This window comes from Tachyglossus aculeatus, chromosome 10 (genome assembly GCF_015852505.1).
Source record: "Tachyglossus aculeatus isolate mTacAcu1 chromosome 10, mTacAcu1.pri, whole genome shotgun sequence".
Taxonomy (NCBI): Eukaryota; Metazoa; Chordata; class Mammalia; order Monotremata; family Tachyglossidae; genus Tachyglossus; species Tachyglossus aculeatus.
The window spans coordinates 38,453,061-38,467,734 of record NC_052075.1 but is presented as its reverse complement, the minus strand read 5'-3'; the positions used below and the strand labels follow the sequence as shown (position 1 = coordinate 38,467,734).

At 43.6% G+C, this 14,674-nt stretch overlaps 1 protein-coding gene across 1 annotated transcript in view; it reads right to left on the bottom strand.

Moving 5' to 3' along the window:
• The window catches only part of CPED1 (cadherin like and PC-esterase domain containing 1), a 207,242-nt gene that overhangs the window by 159,911 nt on the left and 32,657 nt on the right, over nt 1–14,674 (bottom strand). The window contains exon 4 of the mRNA XM_038753259.1: nt 437–543. Coding sequence (XP_038609187.1) covers nt 437–543 — 107 coding nt within the window. The remainder of the gene's footprint in view (nt 1–436; nt 544–14,674) is intronic.

Sequence of the window (14,674 nt, the reverse complement as noted above, 5' to 3'; positions counted from 1 at the left end):
AGTCCAGTGATCCATGTCTGACTCAATATCCTTGTGCCCCTCTGCAGAGTTTAGGAAAATGCCCCGCACATCGCAATAGCTTAACATTCTTCAACAGGTAGACCACCAAATTTACCCTTCATGCTTAGACTATGAACTCCATGGGGGCCCTTCTAGATTGTCATCTCATTGTGAGCAGGGAATATGCCTACCAACTCTGTTGCACTGCACTCTCCCAAGCAGTTCAGTATTGTGCACATGATAAACACTCAACAAGTATGATTGATTAATTACCCCAGTGCTTAGTACAATGGTTGGCACATAAAAAGTGCTTAACAAATACTATTATTATAGATAATAATAATAATAATAATAATAATTCCATTAGTGTATTCTTCCCCAGCTTGGCACGTGTAAGATCTCAACGTTATTATGAAAGACAACATGCATATAGTACCTTCTGATGAAGTCCTAAGTGGTGGAAGTCTTCCTTTGCAATGCATGGCTCCTCATCAACTTTGTATGGAGATAAGCAGATGAGAAGATCCCAAGAGTGAGAGTCACCTGATGGCAAGAGGAGTAATACATTGAGAAAAGAAACCCCAAATGAGGGGAGGCAGGAGGGTTGTAGAGCCACTCATCCAGCCCACTGCCTCCATGGCTTTTTCTTTTTAATAAAATCTCCTCGGATGGAGAATCCATAACCCTGTCAGTTGCCTGTCCTGAGCTGAACTCTTCTGAAAACCAAGAAATCTGAATCCATGCTCTTCTAACAGGAAAACAAATAAACTGTCAAAATTCTGAACTGCTGAGAATAGAGATTCTGAATGTCATCCACACTGGAATAAAAATAAAACAATCTTGATCTTTATCATCACGCCACACCATTTGGGCTTTGGTAACTCACTAAGTAAGGTTTTTGGGCACACAGTTCTAATCTTCACATTCCCATAGTTGGAGTCCATTCACACCACTTAACAATTGCATACTTTATGCAGACCACTGCATAAGGTACTGCTGGGAATTATAGAAAGTGCTTAGCCTGGAGGACCCATATAAAATAAGAATGTGCACAATTATGTGATAAAATGCATGTACCAAAACTTAAAATTTAAGAGTAGAAATAATTGACATACACGTGCAAGACTGACCCAGCAGTAACTTCATAATCTCTAAAGGTTACACATTTTGGTGCAACTCAAAATGAATTTTCAAAGAGCTTTATAGGACATTCATGATTCATCAATCATATTTACTGAGTGCTTACTGTGTGCAGAGCACCGTTTTCTAAGCACCTGGGAGAATACAATACGTCAACAAACAGTCACATTCCCGCCCACAACGGGCTTACAGTCTAGAGTGGGGGAGACGTCAATACAAATAAATTCATTCATTCAATCGTATTTATTGAGCACTTACTGTGTGCAGAGTATTGTACTAAGTGCTTAATAAAATGACAGTTGTGTACAGAAGTGCTGGGGGGCTGGGAGAGGGGAAGAGCAAAGGGAGCAAGTCAGGGCGACGCAGAAGGGAGTGGGAGGCAAGACATTTTCACCAGTCACGGATGTGTTAGTGGATGCAAATTGCCCAAAGTACATTAGGCTAAATTACAGAAATGGAGGCACAGAGAAGTTAAGTGCCTTGCCGTAGGTCAGGCGGCAGGACTAAAACCTGGCTCCTCTGACTCTCAGGCTTGTGCTCTATTAGGCCATACAGCTTCTCTCCGACTGTGGCAACAAAGGATACTTGCAGGAAGTGTGATGGTTGTCATGGATGAGAATGTATTTGCTTATTTATTTATTTATGGTATTGGTTAAGCTCTTACTATGGATCATGTACTGTTTGAAGTGCTGAGGTAGATAGGAGTTAATCAAGTCAGATACAGTCCCTGTCCCACATGGGGCTCCAAGTCTAAGGAGGAGGGAGAATGGGTTTTTCAATCCTCATTTTACAGTTGAGGAATCTGAGGCACTGAGAAGGGAAGCAATTTGCCCAAAGTCACACAGCAGACAAGTGTCGAGCCAGGATTAGAACCCAGGTCCTCTGATTCCCAGGCCCGTGCTCTTCTGACTAGTCCACGTTGTTTCTATTGCACTTTTTGCTTCTATGCAACTGTCATCCAGATGATAGAGATCGGGTCTAATTCCCACTGTTTATTCTCTTCCAGTGTGTAGTACAGTGCTCTGTACACAGTAAGTGCTTAATAAATATGAATGAATGAATGAATGAATGAATGAGAAGCAGCATGGCCCAGAGGATACACCACAGGCCTAGGAGTCAAAAGGTCATGGGTTCTAATCCCAGCTCCACCACTTGTCTGATGTGTGACTTTGGGTGAGTCACTTGACTTCTCTGTGCCTCAGTTCCCTCATATGAAAAATGGGGATTAAGACAGTGAGTGCTACAAGGGATAGGGACTGTGTCCAACCCGAGTTGCTTGTATCCACCTCAGCGCTTAGTAAAGTGCCTGGCACATAGTAAGCACCTAATACAATTATTATTATCATTATGAATATTATTACTCTTACTACTAGATACACTAACCCAAGGTTCACCAGCTGAGTCATCAGCATCATCAATTCTCGAGACTGTAAGCTCATTGTGGGCAGGAAATGAGTCTGTTTATTGTTATAGTGTATGGGGATTAAGACTGTGAGCCCCACATGGGACAACCTAATAACCTTGTATCTACCCCAGCGCTTAGAACAGTACTTGGCCCATAGTAAGCACTTAACAAATAACATTATTTTCATTATTATTCTCCCAAATGCTTAGTACAAAGCTTTGCACAACATAAATGTTCAATAAATACAATCGAATAGATATGATTGACTGAATGAATCAATGGCATTTTGGGGGCACCTATAGTATACAGAGCACTTTTCCAGATGCTCGAGGTCAGGGAACATGTCTACCAACTCTGTTATACTCTTCCAAGCGCTAAGTACAGTGCTCTGCACACAGTAAGTGCTCAATAAATGCAACTGATTGATTGATTGGGAACATATAACCAAAATAAAAATACATTAAAAATATGATCCCTATTTCAGCAGCCCATCAGGAGCAAATGTGTTTGGATGAAATGACTGCTAGCAAACTCTGCTCTTCCCCGGCTCCTCGCAACAGAGTCTGGAGGGTTTCCAAGCTCATGGGAGAATTGAAATGCTCTCTCACTGTCACACTCCCCGAGAATGACCTGACACTGACTAACCACGAGTGCTTCTTAGTGCAGATGGCCCTACCAGAAATTCCAGGCATGTTCATTTGGTCCGAAATTGTTTTTCCACCCACTGATGAAATGTGGGTTGGGATTAACAGATGGCTGAGAATTCACAACCATCCAAAAGCCTCCAACATGACTTTGTGAAGAGCAAATTATGTCAAATTGACTCTTTTTCATAATAGAGTGAAAGACCACATAGCAAAGAGAACAGCATCGATCAATGCTATTTACTGAGTGCTTAGAGTGAGCAGAGCCCGGTACAAAGTGCTTGGGAGAGTACAATGCAGTACAGTTGGTTGACACGTTCCCTGAGTAGAAGGGGAGACAGACAATAAAATAAAATCTCTATAAATAAGTGCTGTGGGGCTGAGAGTGGGGTGAATATCAAGTGCTTAATGGGTGCAGATCTACTCTAAAGCCAACAAGAAGGTTTCTGATTCTGACCCCTGTTAAATTCTGTTATATTGTTATATTCTGATATATTATGTTGTACTCTCCCAAGCTCTTAGTTCAATGTCCTGCACATAGCAAGCGCTCACTATGTGCCAGGCACTGCTCTAAGCTCTGGGGTAGATACAAGATATGATTGACCAACTGACTGCTTCCATGTCTAGTGGATAGAGCATGGGCCTGGGAGAAAGAAAGTCCTGAACGTGAGAGACCTGAGTTCTCATCCAGTTCTGCCACTTGTCTACTGTGTGACCTTGGGCTAGTCATTTCACTTCTCTGGCTCACAGTTACCACCTCTGAAATGTGGGGTTTAAGACTGTGAGCTCCATGTGGGACATTGGCTACGTCCAACCTGATAACCTTGTATCTGCCCCCAGCTCTTAGAACAGTGCCCGACACATAGTAAACACTTATTTAAAAAAGTCATACTGATTGACAAACCAGATAAGTATGATTTCGCTCACCTTCAGAAGGATGGACAGAACCCTACTGGTACTTCCACAGAAAGGAGAAAAAGTCCCAGGGACCCAAATGCATACATTTTTCACCCAAAACATCTGAGCTTCAACCAATCCCCTTTCCAGCTGGCTAGAGACCCAAAACTAGCAGCACCCCTGGTATCTGAAACAGGGCTTTATTCTCTTTCATATTGTTTCTTAGATCAAGTATTTGCATTTTAGAGCTTGTGTTCCCTCTGATGTTTTCCCTCTCCCTCAGGCAGGGTGCCATGCAAAGCAAACAGTAATTTCCTGATTTACAAAGCCCTCCCCCACTGGACCTTCTTTGGGGTCAGTGCTTTTATTGAGGCAGCTGATGACTGTGAAACAGCATTGTTTGCATCAGTGTTATTTAGTCTCGGTGAGGATAATTTGAGGTTTCTACGGAAGGTGAACACAATTTTGAAGTATAAAGAGGAAAAATTCAAATAGTCCCTCATCAAAAGACTACTCCATTGAGGAAGGGACCCTGCAGTGATGCTGGGAGAAATGGAAATGGAGTGAGAATAATACATCTTCAAAATACACAAATACACTACAGAACGAGAGGAGGGGGGAGGGGAGAGAGAGAGGCAGAGAGACTCAGGCATTTGCCTCACTATTTAATAATGATGGCATTTATTAAGCGCTTACTATTCATTCATTCAATCGTATTTATTGAGCGCTTACTGTGTGCAGAGCACTGTACTAAGCGCTTGGGAAGTACAAGTTGGCAAGATATAGAGACGGTCCCTACCCAACAGCGGGGCTCACAGTCTAGACGGGGGAGACAGACAACAAAACCAAACACATTAACAAAATAAAATAAATAGAATAAATGTGTACAAGTAAAATAGAGTAATAAATATGTACAAATATATATACATATATACAGGTGCTGTGGGGAAGGGAAGGAGGTAAGGCGTGGGGGGAATGGGGAGGGGAAGGAGGGGGCTCAGTCTGGGAAGGCCTCCTGGACTAAGCGCACACAGGAAGCGCTCAATAAATGATTGAATGAATGAATATTAGTGAGGAGAAGCATGCTAGAACTTGGGAAAAAGTTAACCTTTAGCTAAAGTTTAAAGAAGTTGCAAAAATGAATAGAGCTCATAGAATATTCTGATTGGAAACTTTCCTCTGAGAACACATACAACTGAAATGTGGAGGAACAAATCTATGAAGTTGGTTTGAGATGCTTGCCCAAGGGTGTCAGCATAACAGCATGAATTAGTGGAAAGAGCATGGACTTGGGAGTCAAAGGATCTGGGTTCTAACCTCGGCTCTGACACTTCTCTGTCACGTGACTTTGGGAATGTCACAACTTCTCTGTGTCTCGGTTTCCTCATTTGCAAAATAAAAATGGTATTCGTTAAGTGCTTACTATGTGCCAAGCACTGTTCTAAGCACTGAGGTAGATACAAGGTAATCAGCTTGTCCCACGTGGGGCTCACAGTCTTCATCCCCATTTTACAGATGAGGGAACTGAGGCCCAGAGAAGTGAAGTGACTTGCCCAAGGTCACTGGGGATGAACCATCTGTTCTCCCTCCTAGACTGGAGCCCCCATGTGGAAGAGAGAATTTGTCCAACCTGATTATCTTGTGGCTACCCCAGCACTTAGTAGAGTGCTTGGAGCATAGAAAGGACTTAACAAATACCACAGTTATAAAAGTGGAGAAGCAGCATGGCCTAGTGGGTGGACATGGGCCTGGAAGTTGGAAGGACCTAGGTTCTAATCCCAACTTCCCCACTTACCTGCTGTATGGCCTTGGGTAAATCACTTAATTTCTCTGTGCCTCATTTATCTCAACTGTAAAATGGGGATTAAGACTGTGAGCCCCATGTGGGATATGGACTGTGCATTAGCTGGTATTTACTCCAGTGCTTAGTGCAGTGCCTGGTACACAGTAAGCACTTAGTAAATACCATAAAAATGGTACAGGAGTCAAAATCAATATTCTATCATCATCCATCATCAGTGGTATTTATTGAGCACTTACTATGTACTGAGCATTTGGGAGAGTAAAACAGAGTTGGCAGACACATTCTGTGCCAACAGTGAGCCAACAGTGTAGAGGGGGATTCATTAATTTGCTAATTCCCCCTCCATTCCCTAACTGTAGGGGTTCCTTAAGGGTCAGTTCTTGGTCCCCTTCTAGTCTCCATCTACACTCACTCCCTTGGTGAACTCATTCACTCTTAAAGCTTCAACTATCATCTCTACGTGGATGATACTCAAATCTATATCTCTTCCCCTGTTCTCTCTCCCTCCCTCCAGGCTTACATCTCCTCCCGCCTTCAGGATATCTCTACTTGGATGTCCTCCCGCCACCTAAAACTCAACATATGTAAGACAGAGCTTCTTATCTTCCCTCCCAAACCCTGTCCTCTCCCTGACTCATCTCACTGTGGACGGCACTACCATCTTTCCCGTCTCACAAGCCCGGAACCTTGGTGTCATCCTTGACTCCGCTCTCTCACTCACCCACACATCCAATCTGTCACCAAAGCCTGCTGGTCTCACTTCTACAACATCACCAAGATCCTTTCTTTCCTCCCCATCCAGACCTCTACCATGTTGGTACTCATCCTATCCTGACTGGATTACTGCATCAGCATCCTTTCTGATCTCCTAACCTCCTGTCTTTCCTCACTTCAGTCTATATTTCACTCTGCTCCCCCTATTATCTTTCTACAGAGACATTCTGGGCACGTCACCCCCCACCCCCCCCAACAAAAATCTCCAGTGTTTGCCTATCAACCTCCGTATAAAACAAAAAGTCCTCACTATTGGCTTCAAAGCTCTCCATCACTTTGCCCCTCCTTGCCTCACCTCCCTTATCTCCTTCTACATCCCAGCCCGCACACTCCACTCCTTTGGTGTTAACCTTCTCACTGTACCTCCATCTTGCCTGTTGTTTGGCTGACCCCTGGCCCACTCAGCTGAAGAGATCCAGTCCCATCTCCCTGAATTCAACTGCCCCTGCCTGGTAAACTTGAACCCTGGTGAAATTCTGGCACTATGATCTAATCCCTTTACCAGACTTTAGCTTAGATCATTTCTCCTGGTGCCTTTTGGGAAGCTTTATAAAGTATTAGCCAAAAGGAGCTGCTCAGCCCACACCACCTCTGCAAACTCCTTGAGGATGGGCTCGTGTCTGGCAATCCTGTTCGCTTCCAAGTTCATTCATTCAATCGCATTTATTGAGCACTTACTGGGTGCAGAACATTGTACTAAGCACTTGGGAGACTACAAAATAAACGTACAAAGTAACAATAAACAAGGGCTGAGTATAATGATTTGCACAAAGTGTTCAGTATATAACATTGATTTTTTAAAATGTGGTATTTGTTAAGTGCTTACTATGGGTCAAACACTGGGGTAGATAAAAAGTTAATGAAATGGGACACAGTCCCTCATGGGGTTCACAGTCTTAGCACCATGGTGTACAGTGGTTAGAGCAAAGGCCTGGAACATGAAAGGTCATGGGTTCTAATCCTGACTCCATCACTTGTCTGCTCTGTGGCCTTGGGCAAGTCGCTTCACTGGGCCTCAGTTACCTCATCTGTAAAATTGGGATTGAGACTGTGAGCCTCATGTGGGACAGGGCCTGTGTCCAACCCTATTTACTTTTATCCACCCCAACACTTATTACAGTGCCTGGCACACACTAAGTCCTCAATAAATATGAATGAATTGAAGTGCTTAACTAATACAATTATCATCATTATTAAGTAGGAGGGAGAACAAGTATTAACCCGGTTTTATAGTTGAGAGAACTGAGGCCCAGAGAAGTGAAGTGACTTGCCCAAGGTCATACAGCAAGCACTTGGCAGTCGGGATTAGAACCCAGGTCCTTTGACTTCCAGGCCTGGGCTCTTTCCACGAGGTTGTGACACTATTTACTGATTTATTTTACTTGTACATATCTATTCTATTTATTTTATTTTGTATGTTTGGTTTTGTTCTCTGTCTCCCCCTTCTAGACTGTGAGCCCGCTGTTGGGTAGGGACTGTCTCTATATGTTGCCAACTTGTACTTCCCAAGCGCTTAGTCCAGTGCTCTGCACACAGTAAGCGCTCAATAAATACGATTGATTGATTGATTGGGTGGCGACAGCAGCATGTAACTGGTTTGCACTATCATCTCATTAGCACAGATGCTACCTGAGGGGGAAAGGCAGCAGAGATACTCATACCCTCCCCCCCAAGAGCATACTGGGGAGCAATTCAACACCTCCTCTCCCTCTCAGGAGCAGCAACATTGAGCTCATCAAATAAATAAATAAAGTAATAAATATGGTTGTACATATTTATTACTCTATTTATTTATTTTACTTGTACTTATCCATCCTATTTAATTTTGTTAGTATGTTTGGTTTTGTTCTCTGTCTCCCCCTTTTAGACTGTGAGCCCACTGTTGGATAGGGACTGTCTCTATATGTTGCCAATTTGTACTTCCCAAGCGCTTAGTACAGTGCTCTGCACATAGTAAGCGCTCAATAAATACGATTGATGATGATGATGATTGGTCCATCTTTCCACAACATAGAGCTTCCTCTCGGCAGAAGTTAACTCCAACAAAGGATTGAATTGCTGAGTGTCAAGGAAGAGATTATAATGCATCCTCCTTTGTGACATAATTTTGGGGGAAAGTTATTCTTTTGGAAATCTTTCTGTTTTAGTTGGCTTCCTAAACTTCCTCCCCCCAGGGTCGTATCTGCTTTTTTCCCCGGAAGACTTTCATAGCATTGTGATCGTCCTCTTTGAATTTTTTTTTTTTTTGATGGCAAATTTTCATTGCTTTCTAAGGGACTGGCTTGTCTAGGGAAACTTTTCTTTCAGAGTTCCTCTTCTCAAGATTGATGAGCTTCTTTAACAGTGACAACTATTAATGGACCTCAGAAAGTCTCAACAGCTTAAAAGACCTTTGAAGAAATTGTTCCTGTAGGGTTTCGAATGTTAGAATAAATAAATTCTCTAGAGGGAACAGGATGAGGAGAGCTTTTAATTGGTGTTTTTCTGAAGTACAGGCACCAGATGTTAGCTTCACCAGATGTCAACCTCTGATGCTTTTTCACATATTAACAACATACGCAATCAGACAATTCAGAGGGGAAAATGCAACTAGTTCTGCCATATTTCAAAATTACAAATCTATGAATAGCTAATGCCGCTCTAAAACCCATCTGCTTTTCCACAGAAGGAATGATGCTGGTCAAACAGTATAGGAAATGTTATGATTAAGCCACTGCCTAAGTCCTCATTTCCTCTTCTACTCCCTTCTGTGTTGCCCTCGCCTTTGGATTTGCACCCTTTATTCACTCCTACTTCAGTCCCACAGCACTTATGTACTTAGCTGTAATGTATTCATTTATATTAATGTCAGTCTCCCCCTCTGGGCTGTAAACTCTGTGAGCAGGTAACGTGTCTATCAACTCTGTTATATTGTACTCTCTCAAGTACTTAGTACAGTGCTCTGCACACAGTAAGCACTCAGTAAATACGATTAATGGATTGATTATGATTTAGAAAACAGTGTGTTAGTGTAGTGAGAGGTCCAAAATACCTAGGCACTGCAAGTTTAGGCTTTTGAAGTTATTACAAATACCTTCTTAATCGCAGGACAAATGCATATGAAAAGTAAGGTCGTGACATTTCTCTTATTCCTTCATCTTGTTCCAGAAAAAGTCTTTTGTTGACCCCTCCCTCCCTGTGTCATGAATAAAATCCAGTCCCATCTGATTTCTCATGTTAAAATTGTATTGAGAGTTGAGAGGCATTAGGATGGGGGTTATTCAAGAACGGGGATTAAGACTGTGAGCTCCATGTGGGACATGGACTATGCCCAACCTGATTACTTTGTATCTACCCCAGGGCTTAGAACAGTGCCTGGTATGGAGTAAGCACTTAATACCATAAAAATTAACTTTTACTTCAGGAATATTTCAATATTCCAGTCCAGTGCAGAACAAATTCTGGGACTGAGAACAGATATTAAAGCTAAAATGGAGAAAAAAATACCTAATCATCTCTCAGGGCTTTTCCCCTAACACCACTTTGTACTCTCAAACTGGGGGTGTCACTGGCCTCAACTCCAAATAGTTTTACAGATTTATTTGGCATCCAGAGAGGTACCCAAGGTGGAAGATATTATCACTGCCCAGTCGCAACTCTGCCAACAGAGAGGAAAAGTCTTAGCTAGGACATTCAAGTTCCTGATTCCCAAAGCAGTGGATCTCTGCAACACTACAGGATGTCCAATGGTGGAGAATTGCAGTTAAACCACTCTGATAAATCACTGGAGATGGTTGAATCTGGACCACGCTAAGTGCTTAGAGGTGAGTTAGATTAAACCTGCTCAAGATGAGAGCTCAGGTGCTGCTGCCGCTCTGAATTTCCACAATGCCAACAGATATCCTGGCCTGGCCCCCTTCTAGACTGTGAGCCCACTGTTGGGTAGGGACCGCCTCTATATGTTGCCAACTTGTTCTTCCCAAGAGCTTAGTACAGTGCTCTGCACACAGTAAGTGCTCAATAAATACAATTGAATGAATGAATGAATGAATATCCTGGCCTGGGGAAGGCTTGGAGTTGATGTGGGCTTGGAGAAGTCTTCACAGTTCTGAGGGCTAACTGGGGTCTTTTGTCCCTGTGCCAGGGAAGCAGAAGTGAGTGATTAATGGCCTGGGATTCAGCTGGGAAGAGAGATTGGAAAAGAGAATAATAGCAAACATATGTGTGTGTGCAGGTGTGTGCGTCCCCCCATAAACACATGTGCAAGGGAGAAAGACAGGAGAAAAGAGAGACTGATGGAGCGGGGAATGTGTGACAGAAGTGTGGGAGATAGAAGGAAACCATGACCTATTGCTCTCACCACAGTTGCTCAACAGGTCTTCACACTTTGAGAAAGCATTCCTCCCAAACTCCCTAAAATCCTAGTTCAATGTGAGCTCTAGACTGTAAGCTCACTGTGGGCAGGGAACGTGTCTATCAACTCTGTTATACTGTACTCTACCAAGCACTTAGTACAGTGTGGTCAGGGAATATGTTTAACACCATTATAACGTACTCTCCCAAGCATTTTGTACAGTGCTCTGCACATAATGTGTGCTTAATACATGATGGATAGACTGCCCTTCACATCGTATGTGCTAAATAAATATGATTGAGTGGTCGCAAAACCTTGGATCTCCAAAATTTCGGTCTAAATCCCATGGCAAGTTTGCTTGAGAAGGATACTGAAGCCTGTGACTGTTAAGAGCAGAAATTCTGCTCTCCTCTCCAGGGTTGCCAACCATCCATAAATGAACAGGCCATCCCTAAAAATGAGTTCAAGTTATCCATGCCCATAAGTTCTCTAAATATATTTCAACATCTATAAATGCAGGCCCAAACTAAGTCACCTCTAAGCACTTCGCGTGGTCCAGACTCAGCCATCTCCAATGATTCACCAGCCCTGGAGTATCTCAGAGATCACTGCACTGGGAATTAGGGAAATGTTCCAGCTAAGACTTTTCTCCACTGTTGGCAGAGATAATATCTGCTTGGTGGAGGCAGAAGGAATCCCTTACGCTCTGCCTCCCTTCAACCAATCAATGGCTTTCATTCAGCGTGGCTCAGTGGAAAGAGCATGGGCTTTGGAGTCATAGATCATGGGTTCAAATCCTGGCTCCACCAGTTGTCAGCTGTGTGACTCTGGGCAAGTCACTTAACTTCTCTGTGCCTCAGTTACCTCATCTGTAAAATGGGGATTAAGACTGTGAGCCCCCCCATGAGACAACCTGATCATCTACTTGTAACCACCCCAGCACTCAGAACAGTGCTTTGCACATAGTAAGTGCTTAATAAATGCCATTATTATTATTATTCAGTCATATTTTATTGAGCACTTACAATGTGCAATAACACATAACTTTTTTATGATGTTCGTTAAGCACTTACTATGTCCCAGGCACTGTTCTAAGCTCTAGGGTAGATACAAGGTAAGCAAGTTGGACACAGTCTCTGTTCCACAAGGGACTCAGAGTCTTAATCCCCACTTTTTAGGTCACTGAGAGGCACAGAGAGGTTGAGTGATTTGCCCAAGGTCACACAGCAGACAAGTGGTGGAGCTGGCATTAGATCCCAGGTCCTTCTCATTCCCAGGCCCATGCTTCATCAACTAGGTTCTGCTACTTCTCTTTGGTGAAGTTCAAACGATGAACTTTGTGCTGTGCACCCCTCTGGCTGAGGGAGGGAGGGAGGAAGGGAAGGGAGCTCTTTCATACCATCCCCTTCCATCCTCCCTTTCCCAATTCCTTTCTTCCCTTCTCCCTCCCCATTTCTTCACTTTTCCCTTCCCTTCTCCTTTTCTTTTTCCGCCCCTCTTCCCCTTTCTTCTTAAGCTTCCCTCCCTCCTCCTCTTTCCCACCTTCCACCACCCACCCTTGCTCCTTTTCCTTTTCCCCACACTCCTCCTTCAGTAATTTTCCTCCAGTTCCTCCCTCCCTTGCCCTCTCCTCTTTGGCCCCCACCCAGTGGTCCCAATTTGCCTGAGGAAGAGGGGCAGGGAGGGGGAGGAGAGGTGGGGGAGCTGCTGCTTGAGAGCTGTGTGGCCAGAAGAGGCAGGTAGGGAGGAAGGGAACTGATGACCCCCCAATTTTTAGATAAAATCACATCAGTAGAAGAAATTGAAAATCCAATTTTTATTCAACCTGTTTGTAAAACTCCTTCCCAGCAGTTAACCCTGCTCCTCTCACTGCCCCAGCACCTCCCTTACCTGGATTCCTCTGCTGAAAATAGCCCAGGGAAGGCAAGGTATTTTAAGTGTAGCAAGCCTACAATTTCTTACCATTCCACTCAGTCGTTGAACAGCCCAGTCTGTAGCCCATATATTAGCTCTCACACATTACCAGTTTCTCAGGGACAAAAACTGTGTCTTTCCACACATCTGGTGCCTTGCACAGTGCACTGTGGTGCCTAAAGTTTGAAATCAATGCTTATTGAGTAGAAAACAAGGTGAGCTTTTTTTTAAAAAACAAAACAAAACCATTAAACATCCATGCTGCTGCTGCAATTGTATTTACGATAAGACTCTAGGCTTCCTGTCCCAATAAACTGTAAGACATTACCCAGCAGAGGTATTTTGGAAACCCATTGCTCTGCCACTTGTCTGCTGTGAGACCCTGGTCAAGTTAAATCAATTTTCTGTACCTCATTTACCTCATCTGTAAAATGGGGATTGAGGCTGTGAGCCCCATGTGGGGGACAGGGACTGTGACCAACCTGATTAGCTTGTATCTACTCCAGTGCTTAGACCAGTGCTTGACATATAGTAAGCACATAACAAATGCCCTCATTATTATTACCATCACTACTAAGTGGGTAAGAAAGAATTTCAGTGCCACAGCTAAATGCTGAACCTTAGGCAAACAACCTCAGAAACCCAAATGCTCTCAAATATTCTGCCTTCTCGGTGAGCCCTGGGATTTTCGTGGAATGCTCTTGACATGCTGGCATTCCCAAAATGCCTTTGCCACGTGGCACCCCCTCCCAAAAAAATGGATGTGATATTCATTCATTCGATCAAATTTATTGAGTGCTTGCTTGGTGCACAGCACTGTACTAAGTGCTTGAGAGAGTACAGTACTACAATAAACAAGACACATTCACAGCCCAAAACAAGGTTACAGTCTAGGTGGCGGGGACAGATATTAATAAAAATAAATTACAGATATGTATGTAAGTGCTATGGAGCTGATGCAGGGGCGGGGGGTGGGGAGATGAACAAAAGGAACAAGTCAGGGTGATGCAGAAGGGAGTGGGAAAAGAAGAAAAGGGGCAGGGGCCTAGGCAGGGAAGGCCTCTTGGAAAAGATGTGCCCTTAGTAAGGCTTAGGGCAGAGCAGAGGGGACTTTGAGTGAAGCAGGATTTTCCCTTATGTCCACCACTGAACCAAGAGTAGAAGAGTTAACCAATAGGTCCCACTTCTCTTGAGGTCCACATATAATATCCCACTTAGCCTGGACCAAGTCCAGGAGGGTATTTTAAACTAGAGGGTCGAACTCCGTTCTGCGGGAGGAGAGGGCAAGGACCCTGGAATCCTGATTGCTAGTGGTTGAAAGTACAACCTCTCTAACCCACACAAAGTCATTTCTGATGCCTGTTTTTCCTACTTCCCACTTTTTCTGTCTCAAGCCCAATCCCTTTCAGGATCAGTGCCTTCAGTCTAGTGTATTAGCTGGAGTTGTGAGGGATTAGTCAATCACTGGTATTTATTGAGCTCTTAATATGTGCAGAGCACTGTATTAAGCACTTGGGAGAGTCCAATACAACAGAATTAACGCGTACATTCCCTGCTCACAATGAGTTAGTCTAGACAGGGATAAGAAGGTGATGAATATATCTCACTATACCTCAATCTCATCTATCTCACCATCAATTCCTCGCCCATGTCCACCCTCTGGCCTGAAATGCCCTCCTTCTTTATATCTGACAGACAATTAAAACGCTTCCCCTTTAAAACCCTTACTGAAGGTACATCTCCTCCAAGAGGCCTTCCCTGAC